The sequence below is a fragment of the Ornithorhynchus anatinus genome, chromosome 4 (genome assembly GCF_004115215.2).
Source record: "Ornithorhynchus anatinus isolate Pmale09 chromosome 4, mOrnAna1.pri.v4, whole genome shotgun sequence".
NCBI classification, from domain to species: Eukaryota; Metazoa; Chordata; class Mammalia; order Monotremata; family Ornithorhynchidae; genus Ornithorhynchus; species Ornithorhynchus anatinus.
The window spans coordinates 63,088,914-63,106,009 of NC_041731.1; the positions used below are offsets into that span (position 1 = coordinate 63,088,914).

Consider the following 17,096-nt stretch of genomic DNA (forward strand, 5'->3'; position numbering starts at 1 on the left):
TGTCACAAAGGAGCACAAGAGACCAGTTGAGAGGACTCAAATATTTCACAGATGGTAACATCATGTTTCTGGCTTTCTCAAAATGGAATCAAATCCTAAAATCTTCCAGACTTATCCTTTTGTAATTCCGGTGTGATTATAGGAAAAACACTCTTAAAAGCCTCTAACAATACTTGAAAAAAGCACCATTACCTTTGGCTGATTGCAGCTAAGGAATGGCTTAGCTCTTTTCGTCCCAGCAAGAAATTTTCTTTTTCTTCTCCTTTCCCTCCACCTACACGATTCTCCCCTTCCATCAAGATGAGATTTTTTCCCCCCCCATCTGAGATTACCGTTGGAGTGATTCTCAACTACCCCAAACATAAAGCCAAAGGCTCAGATCTACTGTGTGCATGGCGAATGCTTTTCTAATAAAAATTCAAACATGACATCCCTAGTAGAGTCCCTATCCCTGTGCAATAATGTGCACCATTTTATGATGGCAGTGATGTGAAGTGCAATCATTACCCATTTATAAATGATCTTTCTTGAGAGGTAGCCAACAGCTCTGCACAAAATATAGGAAAACAGATTTCAACCTTCAATAGAAATGTTTGAGAAAGGCTTGAGGTTACAGATGTAAACACAGACAATGAATGGGGTTTTTGAAGTCTTGGCCATTTTGTCGCCTTAGGGTTTGAACTGCGAGTATCAATAATATCTTAGCTTCAATAGAAAAGTAGGCACCTGAACCAAAGACAAAAGCCTTGAAGAAACTGAAGCTGGAAGCTGACTCGATTACGGAAAGGTGAAAAACTAGTATAACATCATGTCAGATAGTTAACCCTGAGAAGCAGCGTGGCCCAGGGGTTAGAGCCTGGGCCTGGGAGTCAGAAGGAGCTGGGTTCTAATCCCGGTTCTGCCACTTATCTGCTGTGTGACCTTAGTTAAGTCACTTCACTTCTCTGGGCCTCAATTATCTCATCTGTAAAATGGGGAAAGAGCGTGGGCTTGGGAGTCAGAGGTCATGAGTTCAAATCCCAGCTCTGCCACTCGTCAGCTGTGTGACTGCGGGCAAGTCACTTAACTTCTCTGTGCCTCAGTTACTTCATCTGTAAAATGGGCATTAACTGTGAGCCTCACGTGGGACAACCTGATTACCCTGTATCTACCCCAGCGCTTAGAACAGTGCTCGGCACATAGTAAGCGCTTAACAGATACCACCGTTATTATTATTATTATTATGTGGGAGAGGGACTGTGTCCAACCTGATTGGTTTATATAGACCCCAGCGTTTAGTACAGGGCCTGCCACATAGTAAGCACTTAAATACCACAATTACTATTAACCCTGTAGTTTGCTGATCTGTAAAGTGTTTTCTCCAAGCATTTTGAACTGGGATTTGTACCCTTTATTCACCCCACTCTCAGCCCCTCACCAGTTACGTTCATATCCATAATTTATTTTAATGTCTGTCTCCCCTTCTAGACCTTAAGCTCACTGTGGGCAGGGTACAGGTCTACCGACTCTGTTACACTGTACCCTTTCAAGTGCTTACCACAGTGCTCCGCACACCGTAAGCGCTCGACAGATACAGCCGATGGCCTGACGGAGGCCGACCCATAGCTGCCACAGGAGAGGAAGCGCGCCTGCTTGGAAATGCTTTATAGGACGTGAAAAGGCTTGGCACTTGAAAATATGGCTGAAGAGGTAACGGGGTCTCTATCGACTCCCCAGTTGCTAAAGAAATGGATTGACCTACAGAGACCAGAGTATTTTAGGATTATGCCAGGGAAAGAAAGTCGGCTCTAACATCAGCTTTTGTTTATCTTGAGGGTCACCAAAGACAGAGTTAAGAAGGTCTTTCTTCTTAAAGGTCTTTCTTCCTGAAACAGGACATACCTGCTCAGGGATCTCATTAATCTAAATATTTGCACACTGCACAAGAGGCAGGCCAAGGAAAGCTGGTTATATTCTCATGGCCCTACTGAAATGCCTTCAAATGCCAGACTGGGCCAATCTCCCTCCCTCCCCATGCCCTCTGCCAAAAAAAAAAAAAGAAAAAAGATTTCCATTGATTAGGAAATACATGATTGCTAGACAAATCAAACGTTTCAAAGTTTCCAGAATGTTTTCACATAAAAGGGGAAGCACAAAGTTTTCGTTTGAAAAGAGCCACTTAACCTCTGATTACCAAATGCCTGTGCTCTCTGTCACTGATGTTGGTTTTCCCAGCAACCAAAGGCTTTGTAACGTGCTCTTAAATTGTTGGAGTCGTGTGAAAAATAGAATAAAGTGCAGAAGGGTTGACCCAGGAGACTTTCAAGGAAATATACACAGGACTAAAGAACAAATGCCCATTTGCTTTGCAGAGAGAATAATAATGTCAACTTGTATGTAAAATTTTCAAATGCTTGGAAGCACTTAGAAAATACAGAGAGTACAGGAAATCAAATAACAAGTATCTCTGATATAGTCCGTCCAAGGAGATACAAAAAGATGTTCACTCTATGCTCTTCGGTCCTATAAATTTTAAGCGACGAAGAAATGCATTCTAAAGGCAAAATGAACAAAGGTAGGTTTTGGCGCAGAAAGAAAAAGGACTAAAGTGAAATACTATCTTTGGAAAATATACATAAGAGAAAACAACACCCCAATCTTGGAAAACACAGGCTCATTTATTGGAAGTAGTAATGTATGCTTAGAATGGGATTACAGAAAGGGTATAATTGTTAAGGAAACATTAATTTAATATACTTGACAATCTATACTTTTTTAAAAGTGCAACATATCTGCATTTAGAAATGAATATGATCTGCCAATTTTACTTGCTATTTTCTGACTCTCCTCAGATTGACGTACAACACGTTTCAGGGGTCTTATTCGGATACGCAAACCGGGGGCTTAGAAGAAGGCTTCCAGTCTGTTATTTCTATCACTGTATCGTTTATGCCAAATGGAAGTTTTGCTTTCATTTACAGCTAATACAGAAACAAGAATATATGTACAAGCTTACTATGGAGAAGCCATCTTTACTGAAAAATTCAGTAGGGATCTTCTAGAGAGGATAAAGCCATGTAAAAGAAGCAGACTCAACAACATTTAGAAATACAAAACAGGAAAACCTATCAAAACACGAAAAGACTATTAGAGAAACGTGCAATTTTGACCGACGACGATAATTTCTAGACCTAGAAACGTGATAGATTAGCTGTCTGTTAAGGAAATAAAACTATTAATTTTTCAGTACAGTTTTCTAGCTTCACTCAGGGAGCGATGGTTAAGAAGATTTCACACCATTCTTTGTTAATAATGTGATACTTTGATTCATTCATCCCGTGGTTATCACCAAAATGGTTCTCTGATCGAGTGGAAAGTGGCAGGGGCAGGGAGAGTCTGGGAGCCGGATTTCAGTTTATATAACGTCGCCATTCAGAAAAGCCTCACGATCCCCTCAACTGCTCAACAGCGTTACCTCAGAAATATCCCTCCAGTCGATGCTTTCTGAGAAACCCTGACACTGATTTGAAAAGCAGGAGAATAACTCCAACAAGACTGCACATTTACCTCTGAACAACACGGTCCCCCTGTGCCGCAGAACAAAATAATTTCCCCAAAGACTTCTATACACAACCAAATACTCAGGTCCGTTTTTCTCCCATCATTAAAAAGAAAACGGGCTAAGCTGTATTATTATGGATGGATCCAACAGTTTGGAGAGCAAATAGTAAAAGAAGAAATTAAAAAACGAGGAAAAATATGTTTTTAAATGGCTATTACTCAAGCAAGTTGACAGCAAAAAACCACTACATTATCACAAAAAAAATTAAATAACTACGGTTTGACGATCAACTCTAAAGGAAATCAAAAAGGAAGGGCTGAGGAATGAAGTTTTCTCCCAAAGGTTTGCTTTGTTTGTGACTCAAAGGGAAACACTTGAGTGTGCCTGAGTGCTTTGCAACATTACTGTGGTGTTACATAAAAATGCTTCCAGTTTAAGCTAAAAAAACCTCCCAAAAACCTTCTAGGGCCTCCTCTCCCGCCCCTTGCCAGAAGGCAAGAAAAGTGCTTCTGAAGAGGAATCTCTCTCCAAATAACCGAGCCACTCCTCTCTCTGTGGAAGCTAAGCTTATTTAGCCCTCTACCGGGATACGGTTTCTGGGTCAAGGGTTCGTGACTCTTCTCTTTCGTTCAAACGCCGCATTTTCATCGGCAGAGGCTGTTACGCTCAGACGTTACGAAGAAACTGGACATGTCAGAGGTGGCCTTAGATGCCAGTGGATTGTGAGTTAAAGGGAACGCAATTCTCTCCAGAAAGGGGTACTAGGTAATAAAAGGCAAACCGTACCTACGGCTGCCGCTGACGTGCGCTAGGGATTCTGAGAAGCTTCAAACCGACCTTAGGACTGGGCGAAGGTCATGTGCCTTAATGGACCAGTTCAGGCTGGTTTTCTACAAAGGGGAGGACGCCGCTGACATAGTAGGCGATTCCAAGAGACAGCAGAGCAATGACGATGATGAGGAGCAACACCCTCCAGAAGCCCAGATCCTCCACGAATTCTTGCCACGTGGTGCGGAAGCTTGAAAACACTCCTTCCCCTTGCTGCAGATTTGGATTCAGCAGGGAATGGCTTTCCATAGCACTGCAAAAAGGAGCGGGAGAGAGTTATCGGTCGAGAAAACACAGGCATTCTTCAGGGATTCCTAGAAACCGTTCACTCAATCAATCCATCAGTCAATGAGTACTTATTGTGCGCACACCTCTGTACTGAGCGCTTGGGAGAGTACAATATAACAGAGACGGTAGAAACATTGAGAAGCAGTGTGGCTCAGTGGAAAGAGCCCGGGCTTGGAAGTCAGAGGTCATGGCTTCGAATCCCGGCCCTGCCACTTGGCAGCTGTGTGACTGTGGGCAGGTCACTTCACTTCTCTGTGCCTCAGTTACCTCATCTGTGAAATGGGGATTAACTGTGAGCCTCATGTGGGACAACCTAATTACCCTGTATCTACCGCTGCGCTTAGAACAGTGCTCTGCACATAGTAAGCACTTAACAGATACCAACATTCCCTTCCCACCGTGAGCGTACGGTCTCGTATCTTCTGAGTGCTATGTGCAGAGCACTGGACTACATGCTTGGGAGTGCAGTACAACTGCGTTGGCAGACACGTTCCGGGCCCAAATTCAAGATCATTTTGTTCTTGTATTCTAAAAAAATAAATACCCATCCAAATCCACACACCTTAGAAAAAGAAAGCAAAATCAGAGACGTCCACCCCCCGGATTCAGTTGGCACTCCTAGGCCCTTGATCCCTCGGCAGTTTGGAAGGCACCGCTACCGAGCCACCAAGTATTCAAAACGTCACTCCTCCTGACTAGTTCTCCAAATGAAGATCCTGAAAAAGGGTGAATTACTTTTTCTACTAACAACAACAACAATAATGACTGTGGTAACTTGTTAAGTGCCAGGCACTGTCCTAAGCGCTGGGGTAGATTCAAGATTGTCAGGTGGGACACAGTCCCTGTCCCACATGCGGCTCATGGTCTTAATTCCCATCTTACGGATGACGTAACTGAGGGCCAGAGAAGTTAAGTGACTTGCCCAAGGTCACCCAGCAGACAAGTGGCGGAGCCGGGATTAGAACCCAGACCCGTGCTCTATCCAAGCCATGCAGCACTCCCAGATGTGAAGGCCAAATATGCGGTAAAATCAAGCGCTTTCCCCCATCTGGAATCCTATTTAATGATTACATAAAGGAAGAGGATAAAGTCCGCATCATCTGGCTGCCCGTACAGACATAGTTGCATTACTTTCTCTCTAGTCGGTCAGTCAATCGTATTTACTGAGCGCTTACTGTGTGAAGAGCAACTGTATTAAGCGCTCGGGAGAGTGCAGAGAAGCAGCGTGGCTCAGTGGAACGAGCCCGGGCTTGGGAGTCAGAGTTCATGAGTTCAAATCTCGGCTCTGCCACTTGTCAGCCGTGTGACTGTGGGCAAGTCACTTCACTTCTCTGGGCCTCAGTTACCTCATCTGGAAAATGGGGATTAACTGTGAGCCTCACGTGGGACAACCTGATTACCCTGTATCTACGCCAGTGCTTAGAACAGTGCTCGGCACATAGTAAGCGCTTAACAAACACCAACGTTATTATTATAATACAACAATATAATAGACATTTCCTGCCCACAGCGAGCTCACGGTCTGTAGGGGGAGACGGAAAACATCTAGAACAAACTGGGTTGCGGAAAAATCAGAACAAGGGAACAAAATATTTTGTGGTTTGCTTCTACCCCACGTAGAGAAGTTAGTCTTAAGATCCTTGGGAAACGCCATTTCTCTATAATGAAAATCCCCCAGGAAATGGAAAATATCTGAAACTAAGTTTAGAATAGGGTCTCGCCAGTTCATTTATTCATTCAGTTGCATTTATTAAGTGTTTACTGTGTGCAGAGCACTGTATTAAGCGTTTGGGAAAGTGCAATACAACAATAAACAGTGACATTCCTTGTCCACAGTGAGTTTACAGTACTGGGGGGGTGGGCGGGGGGAGGCAGACATCAACCCAAATAAATAAAATTAGAGATATATACAAAAGTGCTGTGGGGCTACAATAATGTTGGTATTCGTTAAGCGCTTACTATGTGCCGAGCAGGGTAATTAGGTTGTCCCACGTGGGGCTCACAGTCTTCATCCCCATCTTCCAGATGAGGTAACTGAGGCACAGAGAAGTGAAGTGACTTGCCCATAGTCACACGCCTGCCAAGTGGCAGAGCCGGGATTCGAACTCATCGAAATCATCGAACTGATTAGACTGTAAGCCCGTCAAACGGCAGGGACTGTCTCTGTTGCCGACTTGTTCATTCCAAGCGCTCAGTTCAGTGCTCTGCACATAGTAAGCGCTCAATAACTACTACTGAATGAATGAATGAACTCATGACCTCTGACTCCCAAGCCCTTGCTCTTTCCACTGAGCCACGCTGCTTGGGGAAGGGGGCGGGAGAGCAAAGGGACCAAGTCAGGGTGACGCGGAAGGGAGTGGGAGATGAGGAAAAGTGGGGCTCAGTCTGGGAAAGCTTCCTGGAGGAGATGCGTCCGTTCTAAGAAGTCAGTCAGCTTTCTCGTAATAATAGATGCACTTTTCTTCTTCAGTATCGAAACTACCTGATTAATCGCCTATGCTTTCAGACCTCACGAACTGAATCTTTGTGTTGCTAAAATGGTCTGCTAGAAATCTTTATTTGGCTGGGTAGAAGGGGCTCTGCAGAGAGCAGGTGCTGGCTGGGAAGGGGACGCTACACGCATGAGGGCGAGGCAGCATACATGGATAGGACCACAAAATTATATTTGTCCTTCCACCAGCTGGGTACCACCACAGTAATATCCAGTCAACCGAAGCGTGGGGGAAGCAAGGGCGGAGGAGCGGTGTGGCCCAACGGACAGAGAGAGGGCCTGGCCGTCGGAACGACCCGGCTCCGCCACTTGTCTGCCGTGTGACCTCGGGCAGGTCATTTCACGACTCTGTGCCTCAGTTCCCCCATCTGTAAAATGGGGATTACGACTGTGAGCCCCACGAGGGACAGGGACTGTGTCCAACCTGATTACCTTGTATCTACCCCGGCGCTTAGAACGGTGCCTGGCACATAGTAAGCGCTTAATGAATACCACACAAAAAAAAAAAAAAAAAAAGAAGGGACAGATGAAAGATAAACAGGAAGGAGCAGTACGGTGACACGCCCTCGGCAGAGCAGACACTATCCCCGGACCCCGGTGGGCAAACGTTCAGGACACCCGGCCCTGGGGTGGGGTTTCAGATAACCACATTTACACTAGAAAAACGTCAGTTTCCAGAAACCTTGAACAAACTAACGACAGAGACGGCTTGACGACCGCCCTCCTTAATAATGTTGGTATTTGTTACGCGCTTACTACGTGCAGAGCACTGTTCTAAGCGCTGGGGTAGATACAGGGGAATCAGGGTGTCCCACGTGAGGCTCACAGTTAATCCCCATTTTACAGATGAGGTAACTGAGGCCCAGAGAAGTGAAGTGACTCGCCCACAGTCACACGGCTGACAAGTGGCAGAGCCGGGAGTCGAACCCATGACCCCTGACTCCGAAGCCCGGGCGCTTTCCACTCTTTCCACGCTCCTTAACGTCTATCCTCCGGCTTAGGGATATTCATTTACTCAGCTGCATTTATTGAGCGCTCACTGTATGCAGAGCACCGTACTGAGCGCTTGGGAGGGTACGACGTAACAACAAACGGACCCATTCCCCGCCCGAAATGAGCTCACGGTCTAGAGGGAGAAGATCTGTCCCTGCATCCTCCTTCTAACGATCCTAACTTTTAGCTGTACAAGTTCCTGGTCCGTCTCCTCCTCCCCGTGACCCTGTCCTGTCCTACGGCAGAACCTCTGGGGTGGGGTCACCCCGATGGGGGTCAGAGCTCCGCCGAGGAATCCAGCCAAGCTGGAGAAACGGAGAGGGCCCTGGGGCAAGGAGCGGGCATTTTAAAAGGCCTCCGTCCACATCCATGAGCCCGAAAAGACGAACCTGTCTCTGGAAAGACCTCCTCCTGGGGACGAAATGCACTTGATAGTCACCCCGCCCTCTCCCCTCCAGCATTTACGTACGCGGCCGCATTTTCCTTATGCTATTCGGTAACGCTTGCTGTGTGTCAAGGACTGTTCCAAGTGCTGTCCGAGGAGATTAGATCGGAGGGAATCCCCGCCGCCTTCACTAGGTAGGAGGGAGAACAAAGGAGAACGCTTGGGAAGCAGCCTGGCGTGGCGGATAGAGCCCGGGCCTGGGAGGCAGAAGGTCACGGGTTCTAATCCTGCCTCCGCGACTTGTCTGTTGTGGGGCCTTGGGCAAGTCACTTCACCTCTCTGGACCTCAGTCACCTCCTCTGGAAAATGGGCATTGAGACTGTGAACCCCACCCAATTTACCTGCATCCAACCCAGTGCTTATTAGAGTGCTCGATACTTAGTGAGCGCTTAACAGATGCCACAATTATTATTAAGTGGGATATTTGTTAATAACTGTTAGGAATGGAGATAATAATTATTATTTGTTAATAATATATATTAATAATAATAATGGCAAGCACTGAGTTCTCATTTTACGGTTGAGGAAACTGAGACACAGAGAACTTCCCCAAAGTCACAGAGCAAGTAGCAGAGCTGGAATTGGAACCCCGGTCCTATGACTTCCAGGTCCGCGCTATTTCCCCGAGGCCACGCTGCTTCGTATTTATTTTCAGGTCTGTCTCCCCACCACGACTGTAAGCTTCTGGCTCAGTGGAAAGAGCCCGGGCTTGGGAGTCAGAGGTCATGGGTTCGAATCCGGACTCTGCCACTTGTCACCTGGGTGACTGTGGGCAAGTCACTTCACTTCTCTGGGCCTCAGTTCCCTCATCTGTAAAATGGGGATGAAGACTGGGAGCCTCACGTGGGACAACCTGATGACCCTGTATCTATCCCAGCGCTTAGAACAGTGCTCTGCACATAGTAAGCGCTTAACAAATACCAACATTAGAACCCATGACCTCTGACTCCCAAGCCCGGGCTCATAGTAAGCGCTTAACAAATACCAACATTATTATTATTCTTATGGCCAGGGAACAAGTCTACCAACTCTGTTGCATTATACTCTCCCAAGCGCTTAGTACGGGGCTCTGCGGACAGTAAGCTCTTAATATATACCGATGATCGACCGATCGCACACGTGAAGACCTCTCAAATCTCCGAGCCGATCAACCTGACATGAGCCCTGTTGGGAAATCCAAGGCTGGCCTTCAGGAACCTATTCTGAAGTCTGAGCACAAGGACATCAGCCTCAACTAATGTGGATCGGGAATGAATATTTCTACCAGGTTGAATTAAAAAAAAGCAAACCCAGGTACTTCCAGTTAGTAAAAAAATTGGTATTGGATTTATAAAGCACCCCTGAGAACCCCAATCTTAACGTTAATGCCGTTGCCATGACTAAGTTTAAAGTAGCAACAATTGCCTGGCAGGGAAATTCTCTTTTAATCACCCCTTGGAAAGTTTATTATTCATGTTTTATTTTTCCTGTCAAGTACCACACCGCACTGAGATTAAGCCTCCCTAGTAGGCTGGAGCGTTAATGAGGCACTTGGCCATAACGAGGGGGAAGAAAGGAAAAGTCAAATAACGGCATTAAAGCCGCGACATTTTTCTATTTTAAAATCTACTCCTGCATCTGAATGGATGTTTTTATAAGCCAAAAAAAAAGTGTAGGGACTAATCACGCTGAAACACGCTGAAGGTTTCATTTAACGAGTACTTTAAAGGAATAGAGAAAATATTTCAAATTGAGCTGCTCAAAGCCTCCTGGTTAATGGGTAATTCATTCTTGAGGTAATTTTTTCAGACAAAGATATCCTATAGATTCCCAGTGCATAAAGCCAAACGCGAGCAGTGATTTCAAGATATTTATTATTAAATATTTGAGATATCTAAGGCTAGATGAGAGCAGTGAGAGCAGTAGATATTTGAACCTATTGGTCTGCCTTGGTCTATCAGCTTCATGGATTTACCCCTCACGATTTTGCATGGCAAAGAAATCTAAAATGACATCCTGAAAGATGGAAAAGTTTATGAAAATTCTCTCAGAGGAACATGTATCACAAATCCCTGAGGACCCTAATTCTTCTAGCAGAAACTAGGCACAGCATAATATTATTTTAACTACTTTTATGCCATTCTAATTGCAGATCTGCTATGAAGTGAGAGCTGTATTCTCACAGAACCCTGTCAGGGAAAACTTCTGATGTAACTGTGGTATGTAAGTGCTAACTCTCTGCCAGGCACCGTACTAAGCGCTGGGGTGGACACAAGCTAACCGGGTTGGACGTGGCCCCTGTCTCACGTGGGGCTCCCAGTCTTAATCCCCATTTTACAGATGAGGTAACCGAGGTCTAGAGAAGTGAAGTGACTTGTCCAAGGCCCACAGCAGACAAATGGAGGAGCCGGAATTAAAACCTATGACCCTCTGACTCCCAGGCCCGTGCTCTATCCGCTCGCCAAGCTGTATCCCACGTAGCACTTATCCCACGTCTGACTCCGTACGCATACCTTTAGACTGTAAATTCCTTACGGGGAGAGATCGTGTCTACCAGCTCTGTTTTACTGTGCTTCCCCCAGCGTTTAGTACAGTGCTCTGCACACAGTAAGTACCCAACAGATGCCACATGCCGACTGATGGATAAGCCCAGCCATTTCTTCTGATATTGTTCCTCACTGTACCCAGGTAGATGTGTGTGTGCTGGCAGAAAACCGTTCCCAGACTCTGCCCTCCCTTTCTGACTAAAATGCTGGAAAATCAGTCGTTCATTCGTTTATTCCTTCAATCATATTGATTGAGAAATGAATATTATTTATTGGTCACATTATTATTATCAATATTACTGATAAATACTACAATACACATATTAAACTAAATAAGGGCTTAGCTCATGAGCTGGTCGTCAGGAAAAGAAGGCTCGGAAATGTTTCCTAAGAGAGAAGCAGCTTGGTTCGATGGAAAGAGCCCGGGCTTGGGAGTCAGAGGTCATGGGTTCAAATTCCGATCTGCCACTTGTCAGCTGTGTGACTGTGGGCAAGTCACTTTACTTCTCGATGTCTCAGTTTCCTCATCTGTGAGCCTCACTTGGGACAACCTGGTTACCCTGTATCTACCCCAGCACTTAGAACAGTGCTCTGCACATAGTAAGAGCTTAACAAATACCAACATTATTATTATTATTATTAATAAGCACGTACCCAAGAAGAAATGTTTCCTGAGAAGCAGTGTGGTCTACTGGCTAGAGCACGGGCCTGGGGGTCAGAAGGACCGGGGTTCTAACTCCAGCCCTGCCACTTGTCTGCTGTGTGACCTTGGGCAAGTCACTTCACTTCCTCTCAGTTCCCTCATCTGTAAAAATGAGGATTAAGACCGGGAGCTCCCCGGTGGATGGGGATTGCGTCCAACCTCATTAGCTTGTATCTATCTACCCCAGTGCTTAGTTTAGTGCCTGGCACCCAACAGGTGCTTAACAGATACTATTAAAAAGAAAAAGAAAAGGAGGGTTGAAAGAAAATTTAATATCTTTTTTTTAAAAAAAAAAAGCTACTGAAGACGAGTGAACTCATTGCCCAGGGATGTCTGGGCCAGATGGCACAGGGTGGAAAAAAAGGGGGTGCCCACCTGTTTTGCAAATGTATTGCCAGGCACCTTTCCTTTCCAGCCACCTGGCTCTCTCTGATCTCTCCTGAACGGGAGGGATGGATGGAGCAGAATTCTGCAGCAGGGCTCGGAAGGGGGCACTTCCTTCCTCAGACACTGCCAGTGGCCTTCTGTCACTCTTCCATCAGGAGGGAGTGTGTGGTAGCCCTTTTTTGTTTTTCCAATGTGGGGGCGGTCAAAGATAGGTTGGCCTGGAAAGGAAAACCTGCTTCCCTTCGGGAACACACAGAAGGAAGACCCTCTTATTTGTGGGTGGTCGTTTTTTAACCATCCTTTCTGAGGTGGTGATCTTTAATATCCGGAGGACACTACTGCAGTCTTGGAGTAATGAACGTGGGGAACGTGTTCCAAACGGATGTATGCTGGGGAGTGGTGGTAACGGTCTCTAGAGGAAATAATCTTCACCAGCTTGGGGAGAAGGAATCTAGGAAATGAGGGTGGGAAGGAAAGGCTTAAAGGAATGGACAGATGAAGGGAGAGATGCGGACCTTTAAGAACAACAACAACATTGAAGGAATCCCAAACTGGCCTATAAAAGACTGGAAAAACCCGCACACGGTACTAAAAACACTAACACCGCTTCTCCTTCCAGACATCGTCAACATATGATCAGTGGTATTTAATACTAATTAATAATAACGATGATGGTATTGTTAAGCGCTTCCTATGCGCCAGGCACCGTAATAAGTGATGCAAGCAAATCGGGTTGGACCCAGGCCCTGTCTCCCGTGGGGCTCACGGCCTCCAACCCCATTTTAAAGATGAGGCAACTGAGGCCCAGAGAAATGAAGTGACCTGCCCTAAGTCACACAGCAGACAAGTGGCTGAGCCGGGATGAGAACCCATGATCCCAGACCCGTGCTCTACCCATTCCGCCAGCGCTTACTCTGTGCAGAGCACCGACCAGACGCTTGGGAGAGTATAACAGAGCGGGTAGATGCATTCCGGGCCCACAACGAGTTTACAGTCGAGAGGGCTCAAAGTCTAGACATCACAGCTCGTCTCATCCGACGGGACAGGGTTGCGTTCCGTCTGCAACCTGGCTCGCCAAGTGGCTGGGAGATACTCATGCGATTAAGTCTGTACTTCCCTAAGAAAACTCCACCTTCCCGGGAAAAATATCAGGAAGAAATGACAAAGGGTAGGCGCAGCTGCCTCACCAACTCACGCCAGGGATTGAACCTTCCTTTGTTAAGTTGTTCCATCTGGGCATGGACCGTCTCTATCCCGCTTCCTCCCAAAGCGGCCGGGGAAGGTGGAGGGAAAAAAGGAGGGGAAGAGTGACCCTCCCTCCTGCACTCTAATCCCACCCCAACACCGGGCGATGGACATGAAAACGCCATCAGCCTTTACACCGTGACTACTGCTTCACAGAAGGCTGGGGATGAACTTCTATTCCACCTCCTTAGTGGAGAATATTCCACTACCTTAGTGAAAAGCGTTGTGCTGTGTGTTGGGATAGATACACGCTAACCAATGAAAAAAAGGTTCTATTTAAACTTGCTTTGTAGAGCACCAGTCCAAAACCCCGGGCAGCATATTATTAATAATAATAATAATAATAATAATAATAACCATGGTATGTGTTAAGCGCTTACTATGTGCCAGGCACTGTACTCAGCGCTGGGGTGGATACAAGCAAATCGGGTTGGACACGGTCCCTGCACCACATGGGGCTCATGGTCTCAAATCCCCATTTTACAGATGAGGGACCTGAGGCACAGAGAAGTTAAGCGACTTGCCCGAGGTCACACAGCGGACGAGTGGCAGAGCCAGGGTCAGAACCCATGACCTTCTGACTCCCAGGCCTGTGCTCTATCAACCAAACCGTGCTGCTTCTCAAGCTTGGCATTTCAGTAGCTTTCGATGATGAAAAGACAATTCATTCGATCGTATTTACTGATTCATTCAATCGTATTCAGTGAGCACTTACTGCGTGCAGAGCACTGTACTACGCGTTTGGGAGAGTACGATACAACAACAAACAGACACATTCCCAAAGCTAACGAGGTAAGAGAGAGGGTAAAGGCGAGTGTACGCTGCCAACGACTCCAATGCCCCTGGTCATTTCTCATTTTGTACAAGTTAATCTTAACTATTTCAGGTACCTTTCACTTTCAGCCGTCTGCATGGTCTCCAGCTTAGAGTGAGCTCCTCTGTTAAATCCTTTCACCTCCTGCTCCTCCAAAGACTCCAGCAATCGGATGACATCTTTATTCACTCCCCTGCGCTTGGCCAGAACCAGGGGTGTGGCGCCTTGGTGGTTGCTAAAAAGACACCAGAAAATAAACGCTTCAGGATGGGAACAGTGCTGTTCACTTTGCACTAGATTGATTTCCTCTGTATCAACTTTACTGCTGAATTGTACTTTCCAAGTACTTCGTACAGGGTTCTGCATACAATAAGCGCTCGATAAATATGACCGAATGAACATCAACACAACATTTACTTTCTGTTGCCAGGACGCCTTCGATGAGAGTTGGAGTTCGGTGACCATTTCGGTTTAGTCAAAATAAGCAGCTCCTCCTAATTGAATAGTCGTTCTTTAACCCGAGAGCTGAACTGTTTAATTAAGTTCAAGATACTTTAAATAAAAAAAACCCCAAGAAATATGAGGAAACGAGTAAATTCCCATCAGCCAACAGCTTATCGGGGGAGAGGGTAATGCTTGCTATATTTTGAAAGTCACCAAACTCACTTCTGGCTGCCATTTTCATTCTAATGGGGTGGGAGCAGGGTGGGGAGGGAGAGAGAGAGAGAGAGAGGAGAATGGTCTAAGAATAAAATAGCCCTCGCTAAGTGCTTTCGCCAAAGAGCCGCTTGGCCGAGGATTGCCTTTTTGAGAGAGAAAACACTAAACGTTCAGAAACAGATTCAAAAAAAATCCCACCAAAGAACTGGGTCAGAGGGAAGACCAAAAGGCCACCTCGGCAGAGGGTAGGAGCGGTGGGAACCCCCAAAACCCAGCATTTCTGGCCCTCTCCTTTCAGCCGAAGCGGGAGCAAATCAAGGATGTGACCTGGGTGACGGGCCTGGAACCATTTAGTAGGGAGGGATCCTTACTGAACCCCTCCACCGGCTGCCGGGCCAAACCGGTAAAGAGGTCTCCCGTGCTTCACGCTGGGGCTACGCTACGAGAAGGGGCGATTCACGGCAAACCCAGAGAAGCGGCGTGGCCTAGTGGAAAGAGCACAGGCCCGGGAGTCAGAAGGGCTTGGATTCTAATCCCGGCTCTGCCGCTTGACTGCTGTGTGGCCTTGGGCAAGTCACTTCACTTCTCTGGGCTCAGTCACCTCATCTAGAAAATGGGGATGAAGACTGTGAGCCCTAGGCGGGACGGGGACTGAATCCGGCCCGATTAGCTTGTATCGATCCCAGCGCTTAGTACGGTCCTCGGCACACCGTAAGCGCTTACCAAATAGCACAATCAGGGGAAGCACTTTGGCCTAATGGATACAGCACGGGCCTGGGAGACACAAAGACCAGGTTTCTCACGCCGGCTCCGCCATTCGTCCGCCGCGTGCCCTTGAGCAAGTCACTTCACTTCTCTGGGCCTCAGTCACCTCATCTGCACGCGTCCAACCTGATTTACTTTACCTACCCCAGCACTTAGTACAAGTGTCTGGGACGTAGTAAGCGCTTAACGAATACCATTAAAAAAAAAATAGTGACAAAGGGAGTTAGAGGCCAAATCGCTTAGAGCCAGACCAACTGAGCAAGACTGGATGCCAGGCTCACGGTGCTGGTTTTAATAATAATAATAATAATAATAATAATGTTGGTATTTGTTAAGCGCTTACGATGTGCCGAGCACTGTTCTAAGCGCTGGGGTAGACATAGGGGAATCAGGTTGTCCCACGTGGGGCTCCCAGTCTTAATCCCCATTTTACAGATGAGGGAACTGAGGCACAGACAAGTTAAGTGACTCGCCCACAGTCACACAGCCGACAAGTGGCAGAGCTGGGATTCGAACTCATGAGCCCTGACTCCAAAGCCCGTGCTCTTTCCACTGAGCCACGCTGCAAGGTTGGACACGGTTCGACATGGGGCTCACACTCTTAATCCCCGTTTTCCGGATGAGGAAACTGAGGCCCAGAGAGGTGAAGTGATTTGTCCAAGGTCACGCAGCAGAAAAGCGGCGGAGCCGGGAGCCGGCAAAAAAACCCCGCGCCGTAGCGCTCTTTACAGAAAGGTGAGGGAACCACTTCTAGCCGCCGCCAAGAGTGAGGTATCCATACGAGGCGGCTCGGCCCGGCCAATTCCCCCACCGCCCCCACCTTTTTTGCCTCTTGTGGTCTCTGCAGAAACAAAACTACCGCTGTTTTGTTCCGATTCCACGGCTCCACAGCCAAACGACAACAAGGAAAATCGGATCTCGACCCAGCTGCGGCTTGCATAGCCGGTCTCGGTCTTAATGTAGCCTGACATCTCTCACACCCCAGGGTCTGCCCGACGGTAATTAAGCAGCCACTTCCCTGGATCATTAACATCTCTTGTTATTTTCACAAAAAACAAACTCACCCTGCTTTAGGATATGCATTTAGAGAGCTGCTCCCTGCCTCCCAAAGATCCATTCATTCGTCCAATCGCATTTACTCAGTGCTTACTGTGTGCAAAGCACTGTGCTAAGCGCTTGGGAGAGTACGCTATACCAATGAACAGACACAGTCCCTGCCCACAATGAGCTTACAGCCTGGAGATCTCGAAAGAGGATCACCCTGTCCTTTATGCCGTCCTGAATCTGGCAAAAGAGTCGTTCGATTGGGCAATGGAAGTGGTTCGACTGGACAACGAAAACAATTCATTCGATCGTAATTACTGAGCGCTTACTGTGTGTGCAGAGCACCTTACTAAGCGCCCAGGAAGCA

At 46.9% G+C, this 17,096-nt stretch overlaps 1 protein-coding gene across 7 annotated transcripts in view; it reads right to left on the reverse strand.

Annotated features, from left to right (window-relative positions):
- Nucleotides 1-2,636: 2,636 nt before the first annotated feature.
- ANKRD46 (ankyrin repeat domain 46) overlaps nt 2,637-17,096 on the reverse strand; it is a 40,258-nt gene continuing 25,798 nt past the window's right edge. For all 7 annotated transcript variants that reach the window (XM_029062998.1, XM_029062999.2, XM_029063002.2 and 4 more), the window contains 2 exons: nt 14,337-14,495; nt 2,637-4,622 (listed from right to left, as the gene is read on the reverse strand). In XM_029062998.1, coding sequence (XP_028918831.1) covers nt 4,406-4,622; nt 14,337-14,495 — 376 coding nt within the window. In that variant the 3' untranslated portion in view covers nt 2,637-4,405. The remainder of the gene's footprint in view (nt 4,623-14,336; nt 14,496-17,096) is intronic.